Source organism: Varroa jacobsoni, unplaced genomic scaffold, assembly GCF_002532875.2.
Source record: "Varroa jacobsoni isolate VJ856 unplaced genomic scaffold, vjacob_1.0 scaffold_1090, whole genome shotgun sequence".
NCBI classification, from domain to species: domain Eukaryota; kingdom Metazoa; phylum Arthropoda; class Arachnida; order Mesostigmata; family Varroidae; genus Varroa; species Varroa jacobsoni.
Window position 1 is genome coordinate 116,749 of NW_019213992.1, and position 12,029 is coordinate 128,777.

Here is a 12,029-nt window from a genome sequence, read left to right on the forward strand (position 1 = left end):
AGATTGGAAGCATGTCGATAGAGGGTTTTTCGCCGATGAGAGTATGGTTGACTCTCGTATAGCTAACGCTGTTGCCGTCAATTAAGTTCTTCGTATTTTGAAGAGCAACAGCATGGAGAGGCAATAACCATTCAGAAGGCAAACAAAACACCTGTAAATGCCAAATCTACCTGTTTAGATAAAATCTGACCTCATGGAAAGGCTTAGCTTGTTTGCCAAGATATTAGCCGTTACTCCGTACAATTGATTTATTTGCATTAATCATTATATTTATCATGAAAACACGCTGGCACATTTCCATACTGACATGTTGGGTTCAATAAACACAAATGAGTCGACTGTGTTACATTCTTGTCTGTAGCAAAGAAAAACAGTCCTCTAACTTAATTTAGCTGGAATAGGCCCGAAATGCTAATGTGCAGTGTCGAACAAATTTCAGTCACAATCCGTCCTAAGTGTTTCTGCTTAACAAAATCAGATTTGATATCATACTATGCCAGATCGTGACATTTGCATTTGAAGAAATCCGCTCTATTTTACCCACACATCGCTAGTGATTTCGCTCCCTCAATTTAGGCTCCAATTCAATTAAACAGAAAATTCGATTTTTATTCCATGCATCATGTCTCACGAATTTAACACGTGTTCTAGACCAACGCATCATTGTGATCGTAGTTATACTGGACTATTTACGGATACACTTCAACCCTTCAAACAGGAAACAGTTCCTAAATCAAAGATTACTACTGAGTATATCTATTTTCAAACACCTTCTGTACAACACCGATGCTAACCAATATCCAGGTGACCTTAATCATCGTTTCATACAGATTATCGCCATGAAAATCAATTCTTTTTCAAGCACGAGATTGATGTTAGTAAAGATCTAGCAAAGCAATTATCGATAACCAAATTTAATTGAATTTCATCATATAAATAGATATTAGTAAGACGGTTCCCAATCACTTGAAGAGACGATTTCATGAAGTTAAAACGCAATATTTTGAGAAGAATATATAAATATATTCTTCTCAAAATATCCGTTTTTCCATACAGCTATACCACATCTATTTTGCATTAAACATTCAACGTAGTTTGGTACATCTTCAGCATCCAAGTGAATAAACTCATATGTAATCGTCAACATGGTCGCTCGTTGACTAATTTTTGTGGCGATATTCACAGCTGCATCTAGAGGAGACCTCTACGTTATGTGACCGTTAATGTGGCCGAAGTCAATACCACATATGTGAATAGATATCAGCTTATGGGCAAAGAGCACCGATAGGATTATATTAGGATAAGAGTCATACATATGATTGTCATTGTTGATCGCGCAGTAAGACAAACCGTATGAATCATTGAATGACAGTATATCGACCCATTTAACAACTGCGACATGAGAATAACTGCACGACCTTTTGTGCTCGACAATCCAAATTCGGATCCGAGTATCTTCTCTTAATTATTGTGTCTATGATAGTAGTGGTAACAGAAAGCTGACACTAGCGTTCTTCTCCCGCTTGTAATGAATTGGTAATGCATCATCCACACTATACATTCAAGACTAGTTTTGTTTACTAGTTTTGATCACCGTCTTATCTCATGGCCTGATTATGCTGTCCTGATAAACAAACCTTGGCCAATAACGCATACCTCGAGTTATAGCAAATTGGCTGAAATGGCTAGTCAATTATAAGGCTCATGGATGCTGCAGCATTTGCTAAGGGTACTCAATTATGTCGCGTCATCCGTTGATAAGCAATGTGCTTTGTTGAGGTACGGCGGTGACTGGCTTGTGACAAGCTGTTCCCCTAATCAACTTGCTCCTGTGCAGTGGAATCAGGAGCATCAGTCTTGTCTGCTGCGTTGTTCGTCCATTCATCGACACGCTTCAAAACTTCCTGCGCCAACGCCCGCGTTCGATCTTCGAGTTGTCCAACCTGCAGGATGGCCTGACACATCTGCATGAGCTTTGACTCTCCGCTAACCATCCTTTCGAGCACTTCGCGACGAGAAGCTACCAGATTATACAGGATACAGAAACCTCTGCAAATGTCAGCGATTGCAACGTTAGCAAATCGTCTTTTAGTGCTTATCTAGTTCAAGATAAGAATTAATTAAATATACCTATTTGAAACATTTACGTGCACCGTATTTACGACGTGACGCATGAAAGTGGTATTTCAGCGTCATCTTTTAACGCTTAGTAACATCAAGCACATAGATGGATTCACTAAAAAGAAACATAAGATTTTCTTGGAGTGCCTAAACGATTATTCGCAAACTGCTAGCAAAACCCGAGCTGTTTACCCAATTCTTACTAACCTGTATTGCATCTCAATGTTTTCGCAGAGGCAAGCTGCTCCGATAAGGTCCTCCCAGTCTTTAACCTTGATCATTTTGCTACAGGCCACCTCGCTCGCCGATGTCAGAATGGCCATGGCTCCAGCAGCCGCCATTCTTGTGCCTAAATCATCCTCTCCAAGCAGAAGTGTAAACAACTTCACGCGATCCCCGATCTGTGTCCACCGAAAAGATAAAGTTTAGGTCGGTTCTTATAATATTAATAATAGTATTTAATTATCGTTTTTATCCGCTTGGGGGTTCAAAAAAATTGTATTGTCCACACATCGATCTCTTTCGGCAATCCACGCTTTCATTCCAACTGTGGTGTCACTTGATGGCAACCTCCATTGCCAGAAATCTCTGCAACAGGCTAGGTGCACAAGAAAACCGGTAAATGAAGCTATGCAAGTGTGTAGTAGTACATTTGTCTATTTCAAACATCATCAGACTGATTTAATGAGCGCTTGATAGCGCTGCAAGGGTTGCCGGAGCCTTACAAGGCTATAGCAATGTGTAAAGCTCTGAAGAGGACACTAGATGAGCACTCGCACACGGATTACAAATTTATTTTTGCCTTAGGTGCACTAGCAAGTGGTAATAACGCTGGCAAGCTTTATTAATCACTCGCTTTTTGGAGACGTCTTAGCCTGAAACATTCAGTTGGAAGGAAGTGATAAGGCTAATCATTTATATTGTCCTAAAACGTAAAATCGGCTTTTGTAGCCAGCGGAATTCAACTTGTTTTTAAAGATAATTATAATAAAGAAATTATTTTTTAGATTGCCAAAGCCCCATGGGCATAGTTCGGTACTACGTACAAACCACATCTAGCATGCAAACGGTACGCTGTTAGTGCTCTTTATATAATGACATTGAGCGTTCTCTCCGAAATACTATACGTCCAATGATTCAGCACGTTCTTCGCGATTGTGCTCTTCATTCTCGTTACTTGCCTCAAAACGTTTTTGAACATCATCCAGCATCATTAAATTAAGGAGACATTGCGTAGCTGCTCGTCGGAGATGTTCGTGGTCTTCATAAACGTAGTGCTCGATCGGCGCTATTCCATCCTTGACAATTCGCTTTCGGACCGAGTCGCTGACCGCGGCTAAATTCGTGAGTGCCATTAACGCTTCGAAGTTCTGCAGACCTGTATTGTTGACGGCAAGCAGATCGATTAAAGGCTTGACAGCATCGTACGCGCGCTGGCCAGGAAACGCGATTTCCGGATTGATCGTAATCCCAACCCTGGCGAGTGCCTGAGCGGCGATCATCTGATCCGAACAACAACATAGAACAGAGACACATATTATTATTCATGCCCATTGAATTTAATGGGTAGATCTATTGTGGCTGGGGCAGGGTGTAACTTGATAAATTCAGAAAGAGACAAAAAGGTGGTAATCTGTTAGATTATAACAGTACGGAAATTCCTATTAGGTTTAATCAAGGTGTAACTCAAATATATCGAAACAGGGGTAAGCCTAAGTTCGCTATAAACAGGACTCCCTTGAATACACTAATACGCTAATATATGGTTAAGGCCAGAGAATTGCTTGATATTTAATCTATCAAGGTCACCCTGATATTATTAGTTCAACAACAACATCTGCTAATCTGTTACAGACTACACTTTTAAAGCAAGGTCCTGTTTTGTGAATTACTTTAAGTAAATAACAACGTTCACTACAAAAATTTACCACGACTCAGCCACGAATTTTGAAACATTGAGATAGATGATCATCATTCTTCAAAACTGACCTTTCCATTTTGTGTGTTTTCTTGCGCCAATTGTATTAAACAACGTGCTCCGCCTTGCTGGACCACAATTCCTCGCAGATCTTGCTGTTCACAGATCGCGTTGAAGATACGCGCAATGATCTCTCGTGAGTTCTTTGATTCTGTTGTCGAGAGCGCAACTAAAGCGGTTGTTACGCCAGTTTCAGCTAAAATTCGAACCCGTTTCTCGACGTATTCTTGTGAGTCCATCGGGTGCTCTTCCGGAATATGCTGTTTTGCAAATTTGGCCAATTCTAACAATTCGGGAAGAATTTCCTATACATTTGAGTGGCGAAAGGGATTTATAGTGAATATTAATCGCCGAACCAAAGATTAGATCTACAGGATTTGTTAGCTTAAACTTACATTATATCTTTGTATGTTACAGTCACGTTCCTAATAAAATTATTTGGATGTAGCTCACCTGTTTATCGTAACTATTAGTAACGTTACATAGTGTAGTCACAACGGCATAGAGCACTGTACTCTTCATCTCCTTTGCTAAATCAATCAATGCTTTAATAGCATTTTTGTCATCGATTAGGTCTTCCTTCACATCCGCATCAAGGGTAAGATACGAAAGGCCTTCCGCCGCCCACTTCCTTATATCTCGGTCCTTGCTCGGGTTGACGAGGAACTTTCGACAACAGTCAGCAAATTTGAGGGACGCTCCGTCGGAGAACGGTCTCATCGACGAATCGGTTCCACCAAAACTGCCCAGCTTGCATAGACCGACCAGCGCTCGCACCCTAATATTTTCGTTGGGACTTTTATATAGATTTTTGAGAATTGTCGTTCCCATTGACAGGATCGAGGTGCATTTGTCTTTCTTTGATGCAGCCGCGATAAGAGCTTCCGCAGCTACCCTCTGCTGAATTTCATCGTCAGAGCCCGCCATCGCGATCATCATCTCTACCACGCCTGCCTGTGCCAAGATGCTGTTACCACATTCGAGCGGCCCCAGAAGCAGTGCCGTGATCGTCGCCGTAGCTCGTATCTTCGGCTCAAGCTCTTCGCCGGTCCGAAGTTTGTCATCGATAAAGTCTTTGGCACACTTACGAAACTTGTCTTTCGCAGCGTCATGGTCCATGCAGTACCAAATTCGGTCAAGACAGACCGAGACTTTTGGCTTCGTCTCGTCAGTGATTTCCATCGACGATTCGTACCTAATTTCCGGCAGCTCGGACGCAACGTCTAGAAGTCTGAACAAGCCGTCGTTTTCGACAAGTTTAAGTGCCCAATCCAGTGCCTGGTAGTCGGCGTTCTTGGTGATCAATTCAAGGATGGCATCTCGTCCGAGGCCCGAAATAACACGAGAATTGACTGTTGTCGTTAAAGTTAGCATCACCTAAAACGAGGAAAGGATACTATTTTACATAAATATGTAAATGTTTCAATTACTATGATGTTGTACACTAGCTAACTTAAGAATCAATAGCATAAAACATTTGACACAAAAATATTAATGAATAAGTATAGAGTTTCTGATGCTTAACTTGGTATAGTAAGCCAAGGTGATTCCTGAGACCAGGGCATATTAATACACGTAATGGCAAGCTACTATCAAATACATACCTATAATAAAAACTAAACCAATAAAACCTTTAAGGTCCTTAATTCCGTTAATACCTCTTTCATCAAGCAATTCAGATTCTAAGCATTTAACAGGTACACCATATCATTAACAGTATTTGGACGCGCCGATTCTGTCTATTCAAGGAGACAGCTTTGCACATACAGAATCAATCTCCTTTGAATATTTCTTGATCATCGCCTTTTCCGCTTTGCCATCCTCCAGCGTCATTCCCGATAATGAATTGATGATTTGCTGCACCATAAATTGGACGGAAACAATAAAAGCGGGATTCTTCGACGTAAACAAATCCAACAAATATGGAAGACCTATAACATGAGTGGGTAAAATAAACACATTGTTAGCGTTATTTTTTGGCGAGCTGAAACGATAATAAATATTATTCATAATTAAGCAATAGTTTTCGAAGATGCTTGAACACGGGCACTGATAAAGGTACAAATATCAAGCAGCGTCCGAGTTATTATCCTGATTAACAAGAGTCATTTTTAATATAAAAATGTTTTGATTTAAGTCTGCTGCTACTAGCCCAGTTAAGCACTGCTACTTAAAACGGACGGTGGCTCTCTTCAGTACGAACCAAATCGTATCTTCAAGTTTGAGTTATTTGCGAATGTTTTCATCACCTCCTAGTCTATTGTACAATGTCGAAACGATACGTAGAACTGAGCTATGCCCATATCCGAAGCAAAACGGTCCTTGTCGTTTTTATTGACTTTATAACTTGTCCACTTTATCTAATACGAACATAATTTCGTATGTCACACCTTGACCCAGAAGTGTCCATCTGTTTCGATCAGAGGCACAGCCAACCGATCAAAAAAACATTCACATCACGAACATTGTTACAGATGAAGCACATTTCTGCCGCCCATTATAACGCAGAGCCAGATAATTGCGAGCAACTACAAAATTCAAAGAATTTTGTAGTTGAAGAAAGCGTCATATTCCATAATAATAATCTATCTAATAAAGAGCTAATTAAAAATGAGGATTCAAAACTGCAAATCTAGAGCATGCTTGACATTACCGTTTGATGCGGTACCTACCAAGCGTCTTGATGATATTCAGGCTCTGATTTACTCCTCGTCTGCAGATTTCACCGAAGATTCGAACAGAGCCGTGATTGAAATCTTCATTCTGGAGCAACTTCATAGCTTGGTACAGCGTATGAGGCCCCTTCAGTGACATAATTATATCAGCGCCGACCCTCTCGCGGGCGACTACAATCAAGTTGTTCACTGCAGTCATTTTCTTCTCAAATGGCGACTCTATCTCTTTGATGATGTTCAGCATTGTTTCAGCCTTTACGATAAGGTGAGAGGGGATATACGCGCATGTAGAAAAAAATAAAAACACACAAATAAGAAATGCACGTTCTTCGCACATTGTGGATATATAATAACATAGTAAAATTAGTTCGTTGTAAACCAACAATGAAATTTAACCGTTTGCTATTATATGGACCAATATTTGATAATGTTTCAGTTATTCAAAGCTTAACATGCTAGATCCTAAAAATAAATTTTTCGTTATAATATATTGAGGTCTCATATATGAATGAATAATCGACAAATTATAGGGTACTTAGTCAAATAGTAGCATAGCAAATGGGTGCTACGCATTTGATAATGTATCTCCGTGACTGCAATAAAAACTATTACTTTTTTAATAGTCTACCTAATAAGAGATTATAATCGATAATCTACCAACCCGACTTTTTGTACTGGAGTGCTCTTTAGCGATATCCTGCAATCGAGCGTTGAGTCTTTCAAGCATTGGCAACACGCATGCGTTCTTCGGCTCTATGTGTAGGGCTTGGCGGGCATCTTTAAAGGCCAAGTCGTACTTTTCTAGGCCTTCCAAAGCCTGCGCACGCCGAAAAAGTGCTTTCACATTTGACGGATCGAATAGCAGAACTGTCGAAGCCTCTTCTATGGCATCTTCAAACCTGTAATAAATGAAACAGGCAAAAAAATGAAAGGGATAATAAATATAAGCGACGATAAATCCATTTACAAAGTTGAGAACACAATACAAGCATGCTACAATCGTCATAGTAATATTATGTAAATGGCGTAAAGTTGCATTACGTAAAATTCATGTCTAGGATAGCTGCGACGATTAGAGTACCTGTTTGAACTGTTCAGGCTAACTCACTTCGAGCGACAGATTTTGCAAGTGCTTCTTTATTCAGAGATTAGCATTATTCTTTAGATTACTGACCTGTTAAGTTTGAGATAGACCATAGCCTTATTGTTGTGCAAGATGGCTTTTTTTTCGCTGTCGCCTTCGTTGGTTATCTTCAGAGCTTCCATATACTTTTCTAACGCTCCTCCATAGTCGGCTTGCCGGAAAAACTGATTGCCTTCGTCTTTTAGTTGATCCACGCTCATCGCTACAATTTCAGCTGAAAAAAGTTTAGTTAAATTAATAAAAAAACATGACTACAACGAAATGAGACTTCAGGCCCTTCGATATATAAGTTGTAATTATGTAGCATATCTATTGTTTGAAGAAAGGTCATCAAATACCCAAAAGAATAAAGTTACCGATAAAGATTTCAACTGGTTACTCCCGGGCTTGGCAACACCAATTTCAAAATACATGTTTGGCAATACGCCTGTACTTAAGCTATAAAAACATTTGCATATATCCACATAAAACACACAAAGAGCGAATAAATTTGTTGATATGTGATAGCTAATATAATTGCAATGATAGTTAATGTTTGTTTAAAGCCATATGTGGTGTTAAAAAAAGGCATGTGATGTGAAAAACCTGCTCACTTCAATAACCTAACTCTACCTCTTAAAGCAAATTTTATGAGAAAAAGAAAAACTTTTTGAATTCAAACACCACGATAGCAGTAAAACAATATTATGCAAGAAACGCACCTTCTTGTCATAAATATCATTCTCGTAAGACCTAAGCGAGAGTCGGCATTTCGTTATAAACATCTAGTCACACAAAAGTTGCTTTTCTTATTTTTAAATGAATTTAGGCAACTCTTTTATTCACGGCCCTATATATATTATTAAAACAAGGCTTATTTCATGTGAGCCAAATGTAGCGTCCAGCTTCGACAATGGAACTCACTTTCACTAAGACCAATATGCACCACTAATTCTCAGTTCTTCTCTTAAGCATCAGTTTGCATGAAATCAGTTCTTATTTAATCTATAAGCTGACCAAAGAGCTGGCAAACACTAGCCAAGTCTTTTTATATTGTCGCGACTTTCATCATTCTGTTTTCCAAGCAAGTGTGTTACCCACATTCGCTCATTACAGATGTGCTTTTCAGATACCGAGCCTACTGGATGCGTCTCGCACGATGTTAGTGCTTTGTCCACAAACAAAGGAAGTTTCAAATTCAACCGCACCAATCAATTAACGTAACCCTTAAAGGATTTCCTGGCACTTACCAGTTCGTTACTTGCTGTAAGTTTTTTTTTCTGGAGAGGGTCAGTTTTTAGTGAATCGCGTTTTGAAAAAAACGATGAAAGGTATGCCGTAACCAGTTCCTCGTAGTCTACTACGGGGTTTCGGACCTGCGTTCACAGAGCAACGCCTATTTATAGAATAGAGAGAGGCCCGTGGAGAACCAATGAACACAGGACGGAGATTAGAGAGGAGGAACCAACAGTGTCACTAAAACAAAAAAATTAATAGACGTATACGAAACTGTTAAGCACAACTTGTGAGTATTATCCGATGAATTCGACACGATAAATGAAGATTACTGGTTTTTCGGATGCCGCTGTTTTTTTGCAGAATACTAAAACGCGATAGACAATAGAAATGATCGCTCCAATAAAGCATACCTATACACAATTATATTATACCCATATTTGGTTATACTAATGAACAAAGCTCCATATCAGTAAGACATTGCCTAATGAATGGCTCGAGCAATAAAGAGTGCTTTTATCCTAGTATTTTTATTGTTATTGGGATGACATATTCCATCATAGCAATTGGTTGTAGTTGCTATATATTTTACTTCGTCTGTCGAAACAATGCATAAGAGCGAAACGCTTACGAATTTACCTTCCTCTGAATCAACAACGGCGCACTTCATTGATTGGTGATTCAAAATGAATCCAAAATAAAATATTTGCAATGAATTTATTTTTTCGTTAAATGTATCTAATGCATATTTGGCTTACGGATAGAAAAACTGTACACGTCAAAAGTTATAAATGCACGCATTTATAGCTACTGTGCTGTCGATAGCTTAGCTATTATCGGTTTTTAATTATAACCACATCAAGCTGAACAATAACAACTTTCAAACAAATACATTGTTCAGTGAATTTCATTCCGCAATGAAAAAAAAATTAAAATCGTTTTTAAGCTGGCTTCTCTGGCTTTGTATGATCAAGCAAAGTAATACACAAGCGTTCATAATCTACTATCCGGATGCTCTCTATCTAACGATGTAGCTTCGCTTATATATGCACAAACTGTTCGATGTACCATTGTAACATTTCTTATACATAAGGACACTTTTACACCGTCCTGAATAACTGCGATCATCGACAGTCACACCGACTTTCGACGACTGTCCACCTTGGTTTATTGTTCAGGTGTACCGCTATCTGGCACTAACGCTCTTCTTTGTTCTTTTTGGTGCTTACAAAAGGCTGTACAGCTATATCTGTATATTGTTTGCCAACACCGTATTTTTCTTGTTTTCTTTGGCTGCAAATACGATCAAGTAAAGTTCCACTTCAATAGTCTTCTTTTCTATACTGTTATTTCATAAAAACATACCAACATCATCCTGTTAACATTAAGCTTCAATTGTGTAAATGTCTACTTTCTCACTAATCGGCTAGTTTCGAGCTCCGATCATTTACTTTCTACATCCAAAGAACAGTGTTGTTCCTCGAATACAATCTTTTATCAGAGCCTGTTGCTAAATTCTGTTTGAACAGACAACCACCGTATATCTAAGTCAACAAGTTCGCTCTGAACACCGAGTGAACGAGAATCCTCTTGCTTTCTCTCCAGGCACATTTCAAGCATGACGACAAAACATTGCCCAGACAGATCAACTTCAAATGGAGCGTGTACATTAGAGAGTAAAGTTAGACAGCGCCAATTAAAACGCTTGCATTTGTTTTCGAAACAGATGCGTGCATGAGGCCTCGATAATGGCTTATTGACAGCTTCTACTCAGCACCGGCGTTGCCGAGGCGTTTCGATTTATTAGACTCATAGCCGTAGCCTACAACAATTAAGGTGTTCAGTCTGGTAAAACTGCAGAGAGCCATTTAGTGTCATACGGTATGTATGTACGAATGAACGTCGGCTATTATAAACGGATGTCATTTGCAGTTAGGTGCCAGGAATGAGCATATGGTGTACGCTAGAGACAAGCATCTGACTCAGTGATACTCCGTGTGACTCGTGATGTAAACAAAACAAACAGACGACAACACCGAGAAGGTGTTCATCAGCATTCACCCACGATAGCGCATTTCGTTTTGATTTGCTAGAGTTGTGATATCTGCATTAGTAACGTGTGTGCCTATAAGACTTAGAAGCGCGTTGGGTGATCTGGATTTGAAGTCAAACGTGGACACGGGTATTTTGTCCTGGGTACCAGGCATTTGAACATACGCTGAATGACAATGACATCGGACGTGAAACACGAGACAGGAGTGCTGATCAAGCGCAACCCGCGATCCGAGAGATTATGTACTCGTCAGACTCGAGAACGTTTTGTATCTTTAGCAATTTGTAAAGAAGATACCGAGGTGAAATCTGTAGTCTAAGTGCCTCGACTTCAATCTCACATTCATTTGTTAAAATTTACATTTTTCTGAATTATAGAATTTTGTTCTGTATACTTTAATTATATGATAGTTAGTATATTACATATAAAAAATTAACGTTTTTCGTGTGTATCACCATTATTTGTCATTTGCTTTCACATGTTTTGTTTATACTGAAGTAATTTGGTCATTTGAAATTGAAATTAAGAGATACCAAAAAGTCGTTTCTTATTTATATTAAATAAAATGAATTATTACAATAGTAGTAAGCGAACTAACATACTAAATGTATTTCTTCGTATATAATTTATTGTAAAGCAGTATATATAATAGATAATTTACAAAAAAAATCAAGATGAAGCTATGACATTTCGATTATATAACCTGTTTATTCTTATTTTTTTTGAGACAGAAGCTTACCTGATATGTCACGACGGGTAACAGGTTTCCGAATGAACGTTGTGAATGACGACGAAAACAACCGAAATTAAATTTTGAAATAGTCCCGTTGGCCAGTTTTCTTC

General features: G+C 38.9%; 1 protein-coding gene across 4 annotated transcripts; it reads right to left on the reverse strand.

Moving 5' to 3' along the window:
- Positions 1-588: 588 nt before the first annotated feature.
- unc-45 (unc-45 myosin chaperone) lies at positions 589-12,023 on the reverse strand. Of its 4 annotated transcripts, none has more exons than XM_022844007.2 (11): positions 10,202-12,023; positions 9,148-9,293; positions 7,949-8,132; positions 7,436-7,673; positions 6,772-7,027; positions 5,867-6,030; positions 4,553-5,476; positions 4,111-4,404; positions 3,303-3,623; positions 2,329-2,522; positions 589-2,049 (listed from the first exon to the last, which is right to left on the reverse strand). In XM_022844007.2, exons 3-11 carry the CDS (start codon positions 8,116-8,118, stop codon positions 1,815-1,817), a joined length of 2,796 nt encoding a protein of 931 aa, XP_022699742.1. In that variant the 5' UTR covers positions 8,119-8,132; positions 9,148-9,293; positions 10,202-12,023; the 3' UTR covers positions 589-1,814. The 4 variants fall into 4 exon arrangements, with proteins under 4 accessions (XP_022699742.1, XP_086827056.1, XP_022699741.1 ...); XM_086970930.1 differs by having other exon boundaries at positions 9,148-9,373; XM_022844006.2 differs by lacking the exon at positions 9,148-9,293.
- Between the last annotated feature and the right edge of the window lie 6 nt (positions 12,024-12,029).

Bases quoted from the DNA above. Each gene is read 5' to 3' on its own strand.
- unc-45 (XM_022844006.2), bottom strand. From the start codon at position 10,223: ATGTATAAGAAATGTTACAATG. The intron at 5,477-5,866 runs GTATGTGCAAAG...TCCTCGTTTTAG, and splicing joins ATTCAAAGGAGATTGATTCT to GTGATGCTAACTTTAACGAC. The intron at 2,050-2,328 runs GTTAGTAAGAAT...TGACATTTGCAG, and splicing joins AACATTGAGATGCAATACAG to AGGTTTCTGTATCCTGTATA.